Source organism: Zalophus californianus, chromosome 13 (assembly GCF_009762305.2).
Source record: "Zalophus californianus isolate mZalCal1 chromosome 13, mZalCal1.pri.v2, whole genome shotgun sequence".
Classification (NCBI taxonomy): domain Eukaryota; kingdom Metazoa; phylum Chordata; class Mammalia; order Carnivora; family Otariidae; genus Zalophus; species Zalophus californianus.
The window spans coordinates 49,980,424-49,999,918 of record NC_045607.1 but is presented as its reverse complement, the minus strand read 5'-3'; the positions used below and the strand labels follow the sequence as shown (position 1 = coordinate 49,999,918).

Here is a 19,495-nt window from a genome sequence, read left to right as displayed (position 1 = left end):
CAACTAATGAGTGGCAGAACTAGAATTTGAACTCTGGGACTACCTCTAAAGTCCATGCTTTTAGACCACTATAGTAGCAGAGAAGGAAGCAGTATCTTAGAAGGGGCTCTGATAGGGGGATGTTCAAAAAGAGCAAAGTAGGTGATATCTAAGTTAGGTTCTGATGGATAAATTTTAAAATTTTGGGTTAGTCAAAGTGATAAGGTGGTGCAAGGTATATCTGAGAGAATAATGTGAAAAAGCATGGAGGCATGCTTTTTCACATTAGGAAATAGAATCCATTTCATAAATAGGAAGTTAGAGACATAGGAAATGAAATCGGACAAATAAGATATATATGCTATTTGAAAAAAAACTTTATAAGCAAACTAATAATTAAAAGTACAATATTGGGGGGGCGGTGCCTGAGTGGCTCAGGTGGTTAAGTGTCCAACTCTTGATTTCGACTCCGGTCATGATTTCGGGGTCGTGAGATCGAGCCCTGCATCGGGCTCTGCGCTGAGTGTGGAGCCTGCTTGGGATTCTCTTTCCTTTTCCCTCTGCTTCTCCCCCTCCCTCCCTCTCTTTCTCTCTCTCCCTCCATCTCTTAAAAAAAAAAAATTGAGTTCTATAAGACAGAGTTGCATTTTGTTGCATTTAAAAGAGCTTACAAGATCAGTGAAGGAAAGACCAAATAAGCTAGCTTCAAAAGTATGTTAACCTAGCATTATGTTAAAGTAAACTGAGTGAGCCGTTTTATTTTTGAATTTTTATCTAACAGTGTTAATAAGAATAGTAAAAAAACACCTTTCTACAGAGTACTTTGGACTTGCAATATATGACTGTAAACTTCAGGTAGTCACATATCTTAATCTTTTTCTTCTTCTCATTGCTATAGCCCTGGTACTAGTGCCCAACAAAGCGAATAGGTTATACCTAATAAATATTTTCAAATGAAGGAATGAATATAAAGTCTATAAAAATGTTCATAACTTTTATCCAGAATTTAATCTAAGGAAATAATTAGGGATATGTATAAAAATAACTTAAAGGAATTCATCAGTGTAACACATAAAATTGAAAGCATTCTGTATGTTTAAGCAATAGAGATTTACTAAATGCATTGCAGTACATCAGTAAACTGGACTGGGTTGCAGGGGTTTAAATAATGTAGAAGATTTAATGACATGAAAATACACTACATGCGAATAGGTTAAAAAACAATATCCTGTTTTGTAAAAGTATATATAAATGTGTGTTTTTTTTTTAAGATTTTATTTATTCATTTGTGAGAGAGACAGAGAACAAGCAGAGGGAGAGGGAGAAGCAGACTCCCTGCTGAGCAAGGAGCCTGATGTGGGACTCGATCCCAGGACCCTGGTATCATGACCTGAGCCGAAGGCAGACGCTTAACCATCTGAGCCACCCAGGCGCCCTATATATGTGTGTTTTAAAATGACTAGAAGGATATACATTTAAGATTTTGATTGTATTTTGTGGGTGTTGGTCATATAAGTGCTTTTATTTCCTGTTTTGCATATCTGTTTAATTTTTCTATCACTTAACATGGTTTTATAACAAGACACAAGTCTTCTTTATTTTTTTTTAAAGATTTTATTTATTTATTTGACAGAGACACAGCGAGAGAGGGAACACGAGCAGGGGGAGTGGGAGAGGGAGAAGCAGGCTTCCCGCTGAGCAGGGAGCCCGATGCGGGGCTCGATCCCAGGACCCTGGGATCATGACCTGAGCCGAAGGCAGATGCTTAACTGACTGAGCCACCCAGGCGCCCCAACATGAGTCTTCTTTAAAGTAGAAATCAAAAAGGAAACTGCTTATTGAAATGTTTTCTATCTAAACTAAAGCATCAGCAGTCATTGAGTTCAGAACTATAGTGTTTGGAACTTTATTCTTATTTTATGTCTCTAATATTGCTGGTGGTGGTTCTGAAAATCATATTGCCAGCTGAAATTCTCACAGCAACTTTGTTTTAAAGGCCTCCTCTTACCCATATTTTTCAGATGATATAATTAAAAGTAGTTAAGTAATTACCGCAAGGTCACATACCTACTGCGTGATGGGGAGCCAAGACCACAGTCTGCCTGTCTGACTTTATAGCCCCTGCTGTCCTCATGCTGGGGCGCCTGATTGCATAGGAGACACTGAGCTTCCTAGAGTTCCTTCATTTTATGATACTGATTACTGGGAGACCCCCCAACATTCACCAGGGGTGAAACAAAATCTTAAAGTATTGTAGGTCATTGTTTGAATATCTTAAGAGTATGGAAACGAAATTCCAAATAATATGGAGAACAGTTCAAGAATGGTTTTGAAAACTATGGGGATGACAATTAATTTCAGGATTCTAGAGAAGTTTAATTCTGAAAAGAGCAGCGTGACTATATTCTCATTGGAGAAGATATTATTTATGTATGTGGGGTTTTATTCTTTTCAATTAAAGGAGGAAACTAACAGAGATTACAGCTTCCCAGCTGGCCTCGAAGACCATATTTTGGGGGAGAATGTGTCACCTAACATGAATATTTCAGGGTTGGTTCCCAGTGAACTCACCCAGAGCAGCACAAGCCTTGGCAGTAGCAGCAGCAGCGGGGATGTGGGAAAACTGCAGTACTCAACAGGTATGGGAGGGGCTCATCCGTATGCGCACACCTTTCCCTCCCCTACCTCATGCACAATAAGCCCCATCTGTTGAGATGAGCGGGGGGTTTTTAATAGAGCCACACCATACTATCACTTATTTTATATGATCTCTTAAGTATTACAGTCACCCTAGTTGCATTGGTTTTCAGACTTCAGTGTGTGTCCAAATCACATGGAGAATTTATTTAAAAATAGAGGCAAATGTCCAGACTCTAGGCTAAAACTTTTGAGACTGAATTTGTGGGATTGGGACCTTGGGAATATATATTTTTAACCAGCTCTCTGGATAAATCAAATGTATACCAGAGTTTGAGAATCCCTGGGCTGTGTGTCTCTGAAATTTCTTAGTGCTGTGTTATTTTAAGAAATTTTAATTCTATTTATTTTTTCCAACATTCTGTTATGAAAAATTTCTAATGTCCTGAATAGTTGAAAGAATCATATAATGAACGATCATATATTCTCCACTTAGATTTAACTATTGTTAACTTTAGATATATACTACAGAGATTTTTATACTGAACTGTTTGAAAATAAATTGCAGACTTCATGATACTCCCCCTAAATACTTTAGTATGCATTTCCGAAGAATAAGGACATTCTCATATAATGTGTTATATTTACTTCTCTTTAGGTGAACCTCCATTTCCAAGAAGCATAAAAGGGCAGGACTGTGAAAAATCAGACCATGCTTCTTCTCAAAACACCAGCATGTCTAGCATCTATCAGAATTGTGCAATGGAGGTAAAAGTTCTATATTCAGCACATGATAAAATGGTTGTAAACATGTTTATTTCAGAATGGCACTTAACAGAATTCTGTGATACCCTTGTAGAAAGACTAGTAAATCATCTTGTTGAATTTGCTTCATGTCTTATGTAAGTAAGGCAATTAACTGGTAGTTTTATCTGTAAAGTGATTGAACTGTTAATTCTAAATTTGATCAACAAAATAAAATTACGTGTCTCAAGAGGATGGCCTATTAAGATTACTTTTCACTGTGGAGGTTCTCAGTGTCTGCACTTTTCTACTCTTAGGTTTTGATGTCAAGTTGTTCACAGTGCAGAGCTTGTGGAGCTTTAGTTTATGATGAAGAAATTATGGCTGGATGGACGGCAGATGATTCAAATTTGAATACAACCTGTCCATTCTGTAAAAGCAACTTCTTGCCTCTTCTCAATATAGAATTTAAAGACTTGAGAGGCTCTGCAAGGTTAGTATTGTAAAAAGCTCCCTTAAGAGGTGAGTGCCCTCCCAGAAGGCATGACTCCTGGGGCAAGAGTGAAATAGTCATGGCACACTCCAGCTGTCCCTTTCCTCTCTCTCCTTCACTCAGTACTGGAGTAGAAAATACTGGTACTATAGGAGACTACTTTTTCAGTTTATTTAACACACAGGCATCAGTAGTAGTAATCCTTGGAGCCAAACTTCATAGAGCATTCAGAACTTTAATGTTTATCATTATTTTAAGCTTACTTTCTCAGTGACTTTTTTTTTAAGATTTTATTTATTCATTTGAGACACAGATACAGAGAGATAGAGAGAGAGAGAGAGAGCACAAGCAGGGAGAGAGGCAGAGGGAGAGGGAAAAGCAGGCTTCCCACTGAGCCAGGAGCCCAACGTGGGGCTCGATCCCAGGACCCTGGGATCATGACCCAAGCCGAAGGCAGACGCTTAACCATCTGAGCCACCCAGGCGCCCCTCTCAATGACTTTATATCTTCTAGAAGAAAAAATAAAGGTGCGAGGGATGGGGTTTTTTTTGACTCTTCTTCCAACTTGTTGCCCCTTTATGGTAGTGTTCTGTATGGTGAAATGACCAAATTCTAGGCAATAGAAAAGAGACTAGGTGATCTGTAATTAGTCATTAAGTAATTGAGAGTTTGGTAACTGCTTACTTAAGTGATTATACTTAATAGTCTATTTGTTTTATGGAGCAAACTTCATATTATTGTCCGCCTTTAGCTGCTTTTTTTTTTTAAGATTTTTTTTTTATTATTTGAGACAGAGAGAATGAGAGAGAGAGAGAGAGAGAGGGAGCGAGCACATGAGAGGGGGGAGGGTCAGAGGGAGAAGCAGACTCCCTGCCGAGCAGGGACCCCGATGCAGGACTCGATCCAGGGACTCCATCCAGGGACTCCAGGATCGTGACCTGAGCTGAAGGCAGTTGCTTAACCAACTGAGTCACCCAGGCGCCCTTTTTTTTTAAAGATTTTTTTTTTTATTATTTGAGACAGAATGAGAGAGAGAGAGCTTTAGCTGCTTTTAAAAAATCTCTAATCATACAGGTGTTTCTTCTTAGCTTAGTTTTTCCTTTTAGCTTCAGGTGTGGAGCTGAGTGAAATTATATTCTAATTCCTGATGCACTATCATTGCTTTGTGCAAGGATCCTCTTCTATTAGCTCTACCCTCAACCACCCCCTACCATTCCCACTCTCATTCCTTTATCCAACAAAGACATTGACTCTACCATGTGTGATATCTTTGAATATATACCCTCATAAAATACATTGTTTTGTATGATTATTCATTTTTTTTAAAGATTTTATTTATTTGAGATTGAGAGAGAGCATGCAAGCAGGGGCAGTGGGAGAGGGAGAAGCAGGCTTCCTGCTGAGCGGGGAGCCTGATGCGGGGCTCGATCCCAGCACCCTGGGATCATGACCTGAGCCAAAGGCAGACGCTTAACTGACTGAGCCACCCAGACGCCCCCGATTATTCATTTTTAACTTACATAATTAGAATAGTGATAATCTATTTTTATTAGTTTAAAAGCTGAGTTGCTGTATGTACATCTAGTTTATTCCTTTTCTCCTGTAGGAAGTTAATACCTCATTTTACTTATCCATTATCCTACTGTTGCTTCAGTTGCTTCCAGTTCCCTGTTACTATAAATATCACTGCAGTTATGCAGTGCACTGTAAAATATATCTCCTTCTGAACTTGTGAAATAGTTTCTCTCAGAATAATAGTCTTAGGAGCGAGGTCATTGAGTCATTTTCATACATGATTTCAATAAACAACGGAAGATTGCTTCCCAGATGGCAGGACTCTCACTACTAGTGCCTAAGAATTCTCATTTCTGTATATCTGTATCAGCATTTGGTATTATCAAGTTTCTATTTTTTGTATTCTAATGAGTATCAAGTGGTGTCTTGTTTTTGTTTGAATTTCTCTCAATATTAATGAGTTTATCTCCTCACATACTTGTTAATTATTCCAACATTTTCTGTGAATTGCCTGTTTATATATTTTTACCTTGTCCATTTTTATATTTTTCTTGTTGATGTCTGTCTTGAATATTCTTTTTTTTTTAAGATTTTATTTATTTATTCATGAGAGACAGACAGAGAGAGAGAGAGAGAGAGGCAGAGGGAGAAGCAGGCTCCCAAGGAGCAGGGAGCCCGATGCGGGACTCGATCCCAGGACCCTGGGATCATGACCTGAGCCGAAGGCAGACGCTTAACCATCTGAGCCACCCAGGCGCCCTGTCTTGAATATTCTTGATATTAATTCCTTGAAGTTACTCATTTTGATGTCATTATCCATTGATTTTCCACCTTATGACTTGTGGCTTTGGTCTTGTTTTAAAAGTTGTTTCCCATCTGTAGGACATGAAGAGTTTCTCCTGAGGTTTCTTTTGTTAGCTTTATATTTTACCTCTGATATTTAGGTCTTTAATCCATCTGGAGTACACTTTTGTGTTTGTGTATGATGGTAGGAATACAGCTTTATTTTTCTCCATGTAAGGAGCCTGTTTTTTCTTCATTGATAGGTAGCATCTCCTTTATCATATATCAGGTTCCCATGCGCACCTCACCCCTTTTCTTCTATTTCTTCTGTGTTCCCTTTTTTTTTGGTCAATAATCTATTTTTATTACTGTTTGTGTTACATCTGGTTGATAGGGTAAGCTCCCCGTCATGGAATTTTAATTAATTAATTCTTATTTATTTATTTATTTATTTTGCTTAGAGCAACTTTAGTCTCCCCTCTTCCCCCACCCCCAAATTCAGCTGGAGTTTTCATTGAGATTGCAGGATTAGATGTATAGATTAATCTGGGGAAAGTGGACATTTTCAGTATTATTCTCTTATCTATGAACATGGTATATATCTCCCATTTATTTAGATTATCTTTTATGTCCTTCTAATAAAGCTTTAAATTATTCTCCATAGTCTTATTCTTTTGTGTTGTTTTGTAAGTTATTATGTTAAGTACCTTATTTTATATTTTCTAAGTAGGTATAAAGGAGCGTTGTTGGTTTTCCTCCCTAATATGTCATTATGGAAAATTTCAAACTTGCAGCTAAGTTTAAAGATTTTTCTTATAGTGACACCCAAATATCCATCTCTCCAGTTACTATTTTATTGTACTTGCTTTATCAACCGTCTGTCCCTTCATCCACCAGTCCTGTATTTTTATTTATTTAAAAGAAGATGTAGACATTAATATGCTTCTCCCCAAAGACTTCAGCATACATATTAACTATTTGTTACAGTTCTTTTTGTATTTGTTTAGTTTTTTTCTTTTTCGATAAAGATGTATATAAGAAAATCTGCCAATTTAAAATGTACCATTTGAAAATTGAATGCACACATTGATGCAGATCTAACCCTTATTAAGATTCAGAACATTACTATTACCTCAGAGAGTTCTGTGTGTCTCTTGCAAGGCCCAACCCTCACTCCACCCCCACCCAGAAAGAGAAGGACAGAGATAAGATGAAAACAAAATAATGAATAAAGGGGAAGAGGAAATGACTAGAGACAAAATGGATATTTATGGGGGAGAGGATACTATACACAATTATAAGTTTATACGTGCTAAAATACCATTGCTGCTCTTTTGTTTTCTTTATTATGTTCAGTTAGCCAGCATCATTAGCTTTTGATGTAGTGTTCAGCAATTCATTAGTTGTGTATAACACCCAGTGCTCATCACATCACATGCCCTCAATACTCATCCCCTGGTTACCCCATGCCCCCACCCCCCTCCCTTCTGTAACCGTCGGTTTGTTTCCTGGAGTCCAGAGTCTCTCATGGTTTGTCTCCCTCTCTTTTTTAACTCAGAAAATTAATAAAATATTTTGCTTTCCATCTTCCTTCATAGCTTTCTTTAAAGGATCTTATATTGAACTATAATGACTTTGAGACCTTTTTCATTTGAAAAGTTTACGACAAGAGAGAAAGAATGATAGGAGGGTGAGTGTGAGTGTGTGTGTGTGTGTGTGTGTGAAAGAGGCAGTGATTCTAAGGGTTGTATAATTCATCAATGACTATTTTATCATAAAGTGATTTTAAATATGACATTTAGAGGGTTCTAGGTTTTTAAAGACTTTTTTTATTGCTCCATATTTAGCTTTTTCCTGAAACCAAGTACCTCTGGTGACAGTTTACAAAGTGGCAGCATTCCGTTGGCAAGTGAACCTTCAGAGCACAAACCTGTATCTAGTTCAGCAGAACCTGACTTGATCAACTTTATGGATTTCCCAAAGCAAAACCAGACCATAACTGAAGAAACCACCTCCGCAACTGAATCAAGGTACCGTAGAGTACAGAGAAGTCTGCATTATAAATTGGGTACCCTTATTAAAATTCCATCTTTAAAGATAACCTGATGCATGTAGGCATAAATCCTGGCATTTTAAAAAGTCAATCTTAACTTTTTTCTATGATATATTATTTAAGTATCTAATGAAAGAATGTGATGATAACCATTTTTGAAATTATGTTTAATGTTTTACAGCGTCCTTTTACAAAATGAACTTCTCAAGCATACAAAGTATTTTTCCCTTTTAGGTTAGTCATTGCCAGTTTCCAGAGACATATTCTCTTTACTGTGAAATATACTGCATCCTCTTAAATACTGATTGAATCAAATATTTATTGAGAACCTGTTGTATGCTGAGCATTATGCTAAGCACTAAACATAAAAAAGATCTGGTCTCTATCCTTAGGTGGATGGTGGCCTGGGAGAGGTTAACTACTTAGCAAATAGTTGCATAATTCTAGGTGATTTTGTTTAATAAAGATGAAATAATGTTTGAATAAAGCAACTGAATGGGCACTTCGTCTTTTAAAAAGACTATTATCTACCCTCTGTCTTCTTCCCGCCCTTCACTGGAGTCATCCACTCCATCCTGTTCTTCTGACTCCTTAACAAAATGCCCGAAGGAAATGTCAGTCTTATAAGGTGGTACTGATTCTTCTCCAGTACATTCAGTAGACTCAAAATTCATTGTAGAAAATACTCTAGCTGGATAGGTTTAGATTGTGTTACAGCACAAACACAACATTTCTTCATTTTTTTTAAAGTGATGAAATAAAGAAAGCCAGAGGAGAAGTCCAAACTATGAAAATTTCACCTGCACCTAATAGTTTATCAAAGCGAAATGTATCTTTGACTCGAAGTCACAGTGTTGGAGGTCCCTTGCAAAATATTGACTTTTCCCAGCGACCGTTTCATGGCATTTCAACAGTCAGTCTCCCAAATAGTCTGCAGGAAGTTGTGGTATGTAACAAGATTATAATTATCTGTGTATTCATGTAAGTATTTATTAGAGCAGCACATAATCCACAAGTGATAAAAATTTTTCATAAGCAGACTAAGAATTTTTTAAAATTTCAAGCATGTACAAAACTAACCAGAAGAGTATAATGAGTTCCTTTGACCTGCCATCTGGCTTCGGTAATTTTCACCTTAGAGCCATTCTTCTTTCATGTATACCGTTACTCACTTCTTTCCTAGATTCTTCTGAAGCAAACTTCAAACATCATATATTCCATTTGTAAATATTTCAGTATACTACGTAGTTCCTACGAGATAAGGACTCTTAAAAATACAATGCCATTATACGACTAAAAAAATATCAAATTATTCAATCTGTTCAAATTTCTAGTGGTTTAAAAGTCAAATTTGTGTGTGCTTTGTAGTTTGACGAATGATCAGATAATATCTATGCATTGCAATTGGTTGATCTGTTTTTTAGTCTTTTCTTTTTAAAGATTTATCTATTTATTTGACAGAGAGACACAGCTAAAGAGGGAACACAAGCAGGGGGAGTGGGAGAGGGAGAAGCAGGCTTCCCGCTGAGCAGGGAGCCCCATGTGGGGCTCGATCCCAAGACCCTGGGATCATGACCTGAGCGGAAGGCAGTCGCTTAATGACTGAGCCACCCAGGTACCCTTGTTTTTTTAGTCTTTTTTAAATCTGTAGGTCCTTTCTTTAACCTTGATTACAGCCGTATAAATTGGTAATTGTATCTAGAAGCTTGATCACATTCAGGTTTTTGTTTTGTGGTTTTATTTTTGTAAGACAATAGCAGTGGTGGGATGTCCCTCAATAGAAGACATGAACTTTCTTTGTGATGCTAGTAGCTATTAATGCCTCAATAATGCCCAGATCAGGTTATTCATTTCCAGCTATAAAGGATGATAGTCTAATTGTCTTTATTATATGGGGTACATCTATAAAGAGAAACTTCCCCCATGTTTTCTGTTTGCTTTTCCAAAGACAGTTTATTTTGGAAAGGTAGGGTAACTGATTTTTTCCTTTTATTTACCAACTTTCAAAATAACAAGTTGGGTTCCTAGCATTCTCCCAGGTGATCAATTAATTTGGAGGAATAGGGTATCATTATGAACTCATTGATTTAAACATTTGTGTTTACATCCATTGCTGTTGTTATCCTTATTAATACTTAACGTTATCCCATCTTGATCAGCTAGAAGCCTCTACAAATTGGTGCCTTAGTCCCTTTGACACAATTCTAGTAGCTTTTTTATAAATTTTTTTTAAAGTTTCTTTGCTATCTTATGACAGTATGTTTGTACATGCTCATGTGATATACTTCTCTCTCTAGACCTAGAATCAGTCATTTCTCTAAGAAACCCTGTTCTTTTTAGAGGAAATGGTATTTGGAGACCTCAGCCTGGGCAGTAGGGGTACTCAATGAGTTGGTCATAAGCGTTTTAGTCTGATTATAATATGCACAACTTATAAAGACTAAATTGAATTCTTTTATTTTTTTAATGATTTTATTTATTTATTTGACAGATAGAGACACAGTGAGAGAGGGAACACAAGCAGGGAGAGTGGGAGAGGGAGAAGCAGGCTTCCTGCCAAGCAGGGAGCCCGATGTGGGGCTCGATCCCAGCCAGGACCCTGGGACCACAACCAGAGCTGAAGGCAGACACTTAATGACTGAGCCACCCAGGCGCCCCTAAATTGGATTCTTTTTTCATTTGTTATTTGATTTGTACAACTGCTCTTTAGTATAGTTTTTGTTGTAACCAAATGTAAAAACAAGCTTTTACAAGTAGATATAATTGTAAAAGGAGTCATCAAATACACAAAGATTGCTCCATCTGTTTAGAGTTTTAGAAAGACGATAAAGTCTACTTTTTGGGGGGAATCATTATAAAACATCTGAAATGTAGTGTTTCTTATAAAAATAGAGAAACTCTCAATGTTTAAAATAGAGTCTGTTATATGGATTATTAATTTTCTTCTGTAATCCTTTAACTTAAGGGCATTTATGATTAAGTATTTTTTCTTTTTTTAGGTTTTCATTAGGGTATACGGCATGTAGTACTGGTTCTGAAATCACTGATTTTGAAAGGATAGATAAAGCATAATCTCATTGAGAAGTACTCTTAAACATACAGAATAGATAATACTCATTTCTTCCTGTATTTTTATTTTTTAAAGGATCCTTTAGGAAAAAGACCCAATCCTCCCCCTGTTTCTGTGCCCTACTTGAGTCCTCTAGTGCTTCGTAAAGAACTTGAATCTTTGCTAGAAAATGAAGGTGATCAAGTGATTCACACATCCTCTTTCATCAATCAACATCCAATCATTTTCTGGAACCTCGTTTGGTATTTCAGACGTTTGGACCTTCCTAGTAACTTGCCAGGACTCATCCTCACATCTGAACATTGTAATGGAGGTGTACAGGTAGGGTACCAACTTCCATACTTATACTACATTGGGGTTGGTTAGAGTGAGGCTTAACTTCAAGTAACAGAGTATACAACAACAATGCCTTAACAAGATGTATGTTATTTCTCTCTCACATAAAAGTTGGAGTAAGTGGTCCTGGAATGGTATAATGTTAGGCACATGAGATCCTTCTGTCTTTCTGGTCAGCTGTGCATAACCTCTATTTCCAAGTTCTGTACCTGGTCCAGGATGGCTGCTCTATTTCCAACCATCACATCCACATTCCAGCCAGCAGTAAGGATAAAAATGGATGGAGAAGAGTACGTCTTCTTTCTCTAGGGATAGTTCCTAGAGCTGCACGTAACATTTATCTGCGTATCTGTTTGGCCCGAATTCAGTTATATGGTTCTATCTAGTTGTGAGGGTGGCTAGAAAAGGTAGTTTTTATTCTGAACTATCAAATCTCCAGCTGAAATTCTCAAAACAACTATTTTAAAGGCCTTCTCTTACCCATATTTTTCAGATGATATAATTAAAAGTTAGAGAAGTAATTTCCGCAAGGTCACATACCTACTGTGTGATGGGGAGCCAAGACCACAGTCTGCCTGTCTGACTTGAAAGCCCCTGCTGTCCTCGTGCTGGGGCGCCTGATTGCATGGGAGACACTGAGCTTCCTAGAGTTCCTTCATTTTATGATACTGATTACTGAGAGACACCCCAACATTCACCAGGGGCACAACACAATCTTTGTTTAAAGTATTACAGTCTCATTTATTTTAAGTAACAGTCTGCACAACATAGCAGAAACTATTGTACTTTCTCTTACCTTGAAATTTGTTGTAAAAGTGACTAATCTTTCATGTGGCCACTGTGCCAGTACCAAGTTGTCTTTCCAGTCTGTGGAAGTAGGAATGAGAAACTTGCACTTCAGAAAATAGGAATATTTATCATCAGATACAAATAAAAATTAAAATTTTTGCTTAGAATTTTAGGTCCAGAGTTTTGAAAGAACTCATTTGTTTTATATAATCAAACTTTCTAGATCCACTGGTAATTACTGTTATGCGTAGGGTACTAATACTGTCTGTTGATCTCTTTTAGCTTCCCCTATCATCTCTGTCCCAGGATAGCAAACTTGTGTATATTCAGCTATTATGGGATAATATCAACCTTCATCAGGAACCAGGAGAACCTTTGTATGTCTCATGGAGGAATTTTAGTAAGTAAAACAGAATTAAAGACATAAAAGACTCAAACTGGAAACAACCCATATATCTTTTCTCAGGTGAATGAATAAACAAATTGTGGTACAGTCCATACAGTAGAATACTATAGACTACTGGGGTAAAAAATAAGGAAGTGAGAGAAACTATTCTGCTTTAAGATTTTTCATGCATTTTTAGTATCTCTTCAAGAGTCTTTCCATTTTAGATCAAATTGATTTGCTCTTGTACTGACCCATTTGACTGTCTCAGGGAGTTGAAGAGTATTTTGTGATTTTTCTGTCAAATGCCAATTTGGGTTAGGTATTGGGGAAGTAAATTCTATATACTGGAAGAGTAATTTGGATGTGTCGTTGGTATAGGGGCATGATTTCAATTATATGGATACTAATCTCAAAGATTCTAGCTTCATTTTCAGTCTTATATTTCGAACATGTTTTTACAGGGCATTTAAAGAGGTGTCATCCAGTATTCCAAAGTCCTTTGAGTCAATAAGACAGTACCACCCAGTAGATACGTGAGCATATGATATCAATAGGCAGCTCATGGAAGAAACATTACATGACATATCAGTTTGCTAGGGCTACCATACCAGAATACCACAGACTGGGTGGCTTAAACAACAGACATTTGTTTCTCACAGTCTAGAGACTGGAAGTCAGAGATCAGGATGGCGGCAGGTTTGGCTCCCATGGCCTCCCTCCTTGGCTTGCACATGGCCTTTGCCCTGTGTACACCTGCATCTCTCGGGTGTCCTTTTCTGATGAGGACACGAGTTATACTGGACTAGGGCCCCACCCTTATGACCTCATTTAATGTTAGTTACCTCTTTAAAGACCCTATCTTCAAATGTAGTCACACAGGGGGTTAGAGGTTCAACATACTAATTTGGGGGGAACATGATTCAGTTCATAACACAAACATGAAAAAATGCTTAATCTCATTATTTAGTGAAATATCCATCCATTTCTTTTGTTAAAAAGGGAAAGTACAAACTTGGTTACATCAGGATGGCAGAAGACTTTATTACATCCAATCTTTTTGAGGATATGGAGGAAAAGAACACTCTGATACACTGTTAGAAGTGAAAATGATACAGTTCTAGAGAAGAATGTGGCCTATTTTATCCATATTTAGTATGTGGATACTCTTTAACTCAGAGTAAGACAACTCTGTTCTATAGAAGTAGGGTATGGAAAGTTGTCTGCACAGTGATGCTTACTGTATGATTATTTGTTGTGATAATGAAATGAAGTCCGTAAATACCTAACAGGAGAGCGGTGATAAATCCATATCATGAAATGTGGCCTGAGTCATTTGCATATGGATCGCTGAAAAGGATGTCATTTATCAAGTGGAAAAGGGACAGGTTTCAGAACAGTATATGATCTTTTCAATTAAAAACAAAACAAAACAAAAAACCACCAAAAATATATATCTGTGTTTTTAATATATGCATATAAAAAGGTCTAAAACCACTATTAACAGTGGCTCCTCAGATGGGAAAGGGAACAGTTCACTTTTACTCTTTTGTACTTTTTAAAAAATCTATTACTATTTTGCTATTAGGATTTTTTTCCCCTTGAAAATGCTAGTCACAAAATTATGGTTAAATACATTACAAGCTGTTTTTGTTCTTTTGGTGGTGGTTTCAGTTCTGATATTTTTATGTGTGTGTGTTTTTTTTTTTAAACAGAAGCAGAGTAACCTTGAAATTTATGCTAGATATAGAACTAGGGGCACCTGTATGGCTCAGTCAGTTGAGCATCCAACTCTTGATCTCAGCTTAGGTTTTGATCTCGGGGTCATGAGTTCAGGTCCCATGTTGGGCTTCACGCTGGGTATGGAGCCTACTTAAAATAATAATAGAATTAGAGTTGCTATTTCTTTAGTTATTTTCCTACCTCTCTTGAAATGCAGAAGTGTTTCAAAATACTCTGTAATTTGTGATGGGAATAAAAGAGCTCTCAAGAATGGCCTTGTTTCTCAAGAATGAATTGATTTGGGCTGCTTTAAATGAAGAATTGGCATGTAAATGACATCAAAAGACGTAAGAATTAAGTGGGTGAGAACTTCTGGAATGGTAATGACTTCCAGTGATTTCTGGAAGAGGAGCTTCAGAGATCCACTTCCCAGCAAAACAACCATAATTGTTAAAAATAATAATAATAATTTAAAAGGGAGAAGGGAAGATAGAGTAGGAGAGTCCTGAGTTCATTTTGTCCCACAGCCAAACCAAGGCAACAGCTACATGTATTGTACTAACTCTGAAAATGACTGGAAGACTGGCAAAGCGTGTCTTCCCAAGCTAGTTTAGAGGAAAGGCCATGTCAGCACTTGGGGACCACTCCCAGCACAACTAACCACAAATGGGAGGGGCGTCACAAACATGGAGGAAGAAGGGAATCGGACCCCACCCCTGGCCTTGGGGACTTTGACTGAGAAGACAAGCCCCCATAACATCTGGCTTTGAAAATCAGCAGTGCTGAACACCAGGAGAACCCGAGGATGATAGGAAACTGAGTCCCCACCTTTAAAGAGCCAGCATGCTCAGTAACTCGCCAGGAACACAGCAAAGCAGCAGCTCGAAAAGTGCCTAGGATATACGTGAAAGGGGATTTATTGACTAATTTTAAGACATGTACCAAAGGGGCAGGGATCTGCATATTTCTCTGGGAACAAAAGTGCTAGTAGGCACTGTTTTTCTTGCCCTTTCCCAGCCTCGATAGCTAGACACTTGGGGGAGCGAGTAAACAGTCTCCATGTACCTTACCAGCACTGCATGCCCCTCCCTGACATTCCCCATCCAACCCACTTGCCTCATCAGGTGCCCCTCCAAAGTAGCTCCTGCCCTGCCACACCCGAAAGCAGCCCTGGCTGGGAAAGGTGTCCTTCCGAAGTGACTCCTGCCCTGAGGGGCAGGGGTGTAAACCACCCCCCACACCAGCATGTCTGCAGTTCCTGCATTCAGGCCTCTTAACTGGCTGCACAGGAAGCAAGCCTCACCCGTCAGTGTGCCTGCAGCAGTAGTACAGGCTAATGGCAGACAGCTGGGCTGAGGGTCAGCCCCACCCACCAGTGGGCTCCTGGTGGCTGCAGCTGACCTCTCAAACCCTGCCCAGTGCACCTACAGCAGGTTACTGCAGCCAGCTGGGGTGAGGGTCAGCCTCACCCGCCAGCATGCCCGAGGCAGTCACAGCTCAGCCATAACAAGAGGACACACGCAGCCCACAGAGGGAAAGCTCTTGGAGGACCTGGTTCTGGTGACTGGGGGGATTGCACTGTAGGGCACCACAGGACCTCTTCCATGCAAGGCCACTACTTTCACAAGGACTGGGAGAGACAGCTGACCTACCTAATATAGAGAAACCCAGAGTTAGACAAAATGAAGAGACACAGGAATATATCCCAGATGAAAGATTTTTCCTAATCTGAGGAAGGACATAGACACCCGGGTCCAGCAAGCCCAGAAAGCCCCTAAGAAGATGAGCCCAAGCAGGCTGCACCAAGATGCAAAATTAAAGCTGGAGAATTTTAAAACAAGAGAAAATAAAACTGTCACATACAAGGGAAACCCCATAAGGCAGCTGATTTCTCAACAGAAACTTCGCATACCAAAAGGGAGGAGCATGACATATTCAAGTGGTTAAACGAAAAAACCTACAACAAAGAATACTCTACCGGGCAAGGTTATCATTCAGAGTTGAAGGAGAAAGAGTTTGTCAAAAAGAAAAGGTAAAAGGAATCCATCACTATTAAACAAGCCTTAAAAGAAATGTTAAGTGGAAAGAGAAGGCCATAAATAGAAGAAAATTATGACAGGATTATATCTACAAAAATCAGTCAAGGAATACACAAAAAGAAGTAAAATAGGACATTATGGAGGGGGAGTAAACATTTAGTGCTTTAAAAATGTGTCCAAACTTAAGTGACCATTAGCTTAATATAGAATGTTATATACATACAGTGTTATATATGAATTCCATGGTAACCACAAATCACAAACCTATAATAGATACAAAAAATAATAAAGAGAAAGGAATGCGAGCATAACACTAAAGAAAGCCCTCAAACTATAAGAGAGCAAGAGAAGAAGAAAGGAAAAGAGAACCACAAAAACAACCAGAAAACAAGTAACAAAATGGCCATAAGTATATACCTATCAATAATGACTTTAAATATAAATGGATTAATGCTCTAGTCAAAAGAAGGGGACAGAATGGATTATGCTGCCAACAAGAGACTCACATTAGACCTAAAGATATACAGAGAATGACAGTGAAGGGATGGAGGAAGATACTCCATGCAAATGGAAGCAAACAAAGGAAAAGCAACTAGGGTAGGAATACTTTTATCAGACAAAAAATAGACTATAAACAAAGAGTGTAGCAAGAGACAAAGAAGGGCCTTACATAATGATAACAGGATCAATCCAAGAATAAGATATAACAGTTTTGAATGTCTAAGCACCCAATATGGGAGCACCTAAATATATAAAGAAATTGAATAGATATATGCAGAACATTTCATCTCAAAACACGCATTCTTTTCAAGTGCACATGGAACATTGTCCAGGATAGATAAATGTTGGGCTGCAAAACAAATTGTAATAAATTTAAGAAGACTGAAATCCTATCATGCATCTTTCCTGACCACAACAGTGTGAAACTGGAAATCAATTACAAGGAAAATACTGGAAAAAACAAACAGATGGAAGCTAACCAACATGCTCTTAAACAAGCAATGGGTCGATGAAGGAAATTAAAAAAAATACATGGAGGTAAATGAAAATGGAAACACAATAGTCCAAAGTCTTTGGGATGCAGCAAAAGCAGTTTTAAGAGGGAAGTTTACAGCGCCACAGGCCTATGTCAAAAGACCACAAAAATCTCAAACTACTAATATCTAAAGGAACTAGAAAAAGAACAAAGCTCAAAGTTAAAAGGAAGGAAATAATAAAGATTAGAATGGAAATAAATGAGAGACAAAAAATAGAAAAGATCAGTGAAACCAAGAGCTGGTTTCTTGAAAAGGTAAACAAAATTGATAAACCTTTAGCCAGACTCATTAAGAAAAAAAGGTCTCAGATCAGAAATGAAAGAGGAGAAATAACTAACACCACAGAAATACAGAGGATTATAATAATACTGTGAAAAATTATATGCCAGCAAATTGGACCTAGAAGAAATGGGTAAATTCCTAGAAACACAGTCTTCCAAAACTGAATGAGAAAGAAATAGAAAATCTGAGCAGAGTGATTACTACTAGTAATGCAGTTGAATCAGTAATCAAAAAACTCCCAACAAGCAAAAATCCAGGACCAGATGGCTTCACATGTGAATTCTTTCAAACATTTAAGAGTTAATACCTGGTCTTTTTAAGCTATTCCAAAAAATACAGGAGGAAGGAAAACTTCCAGATTCATTCTACAAGGCCAGCATTACCCTGATACCAAAACCAGATAAAGACACTACCAAAAAGAAAACTACTGGCCAATATCCCTGATGAACATAAATGCAGAAATCCTTAATAAAATATTAGCAAACCAAATTCAACAATCTGTTAAGAGGATCATTTACCATGATCAAGTAAGATTTATTCCAGGGATGCAACAATGGTTCTATATTCCCAAATGAATTAATGTGATTAATAAGAGGAAGGATAAAAACCACGTGATGATCATCTCATTAGGTGCTGAAAAAAGCATTTGACAAGGTAGAACATCCAATCATGATAAAAAAAATCTCAACAAAGTAGGTTTAGAGGGAACATACCTCAACATAATAAAAACCATATATGAAAAACTCACAGCTAACATTATACTCAGTGGTGAAAACTGAAAACTTTTCCTCTAAGGTCAGGAACAAGACAAAGATGTCTACTCTTACCACCTTTATTCACCATAGTACTGGAAATCCTAGCCACAGCAGTCAGACAAGAAATAGAAGATACTCAGATTTGAAAGGAGCAAGTAAAACTTTTACTATTTGAAGATGACACAATATTATATGTAGAAAACCTGCAAGACTTCACCCAAAAACTATTAAAATTCAGTAAATTTATGTAAGTAATAGCCAGAAATTGATAGCATTTCTATACACTAAAAACAGTGTAGCAGGAAGAGAAATTAAAACATTTCTATTTACAATTGTACCAAAAAGGATAAAATACCAAGGAATACATTTAACAAAGTAGGTAAAAGACCTATACTCTGAAAACTGGAACAGTGATGAAAGAAATTGAAGATGACACAAACAAATGGAAAGATATAACATGTTTGTGGATTGGAAGAATTAGTATCATTAAAATGTCCACACTACCCAAAGCAATATACAGATTCAGTGCAGCCCATATCAAAAATGCCAATAGCATTTTTCACAGAATTAGAACAAATTATCATAAATCTATATGGAACTAAAAAAGATCCCAAAAAGACAAAATAATCTTGAGAAAGAGGAACAAAGCTGGAGGTTCACAATCCCAGATTTCAAGATACACTACACAGTCAAAATAGTATGGTACTGGCACTAAAATAGTTACATAGATCAATGAAACAGAATACAGAGCCCAGAAATAAATCCATGCTTATATGGCCAGTTACTCTACAAACAAAAGAGGCAAGAGATACATAATGGAGAAAAAGTCTTTTCAACAAATGGTGCTGGGAAAATTGGATAGCTACAGGCAAAAGC

General features: G+C 37.6%; 1 protein-coding gene across 5 annotated transcripts in view; it reads left to right on the top strand.

Annotated features, from left to right (window-relative positions):
- Positions 1–19,495, top strand: part of DENND4C (DENN domain containing 4C) — a 135,611-nt gene that overhangs the window by 104,303 nt on the left and 11,813 nt on the right. For 4 of the 5 annotated variants that reach the window (XM_027616650.2, XM_027616648.2, XM_027616649.2 and 1 more), the window contains 7 exons: positions 2,441–2,618; positions 3,275–3,384; positions 3,678–3,853; positions 7,999–8,181; positions 8,955–9,150; positions 11,350–11,595; positions 12,682–12,799. In XM_027616650.2, coding sequence (XP_027472451.2) covers positions 2,441–2,618; positions 3,275–3,384; positions 3,678–3,853; positions 7,999–8,181; positions 8,955–9,150; positions 11,350–11,595; positions 12,682–12,799 — 1,207 coding nt within the window. Of the gene's footprint in view, positions 1–2,440; positions 2,619–3,274; positions 3,385–3,677; positions 3,854–7,998; positions 8,182–8,954; positions 9,151–11,349; positions 11,596–12,681; positions 12,866–19,495 lie in introns of all 5 variants that reach the window. The other variant, XR_003523847.2, reaches the window with a different exon arrangement.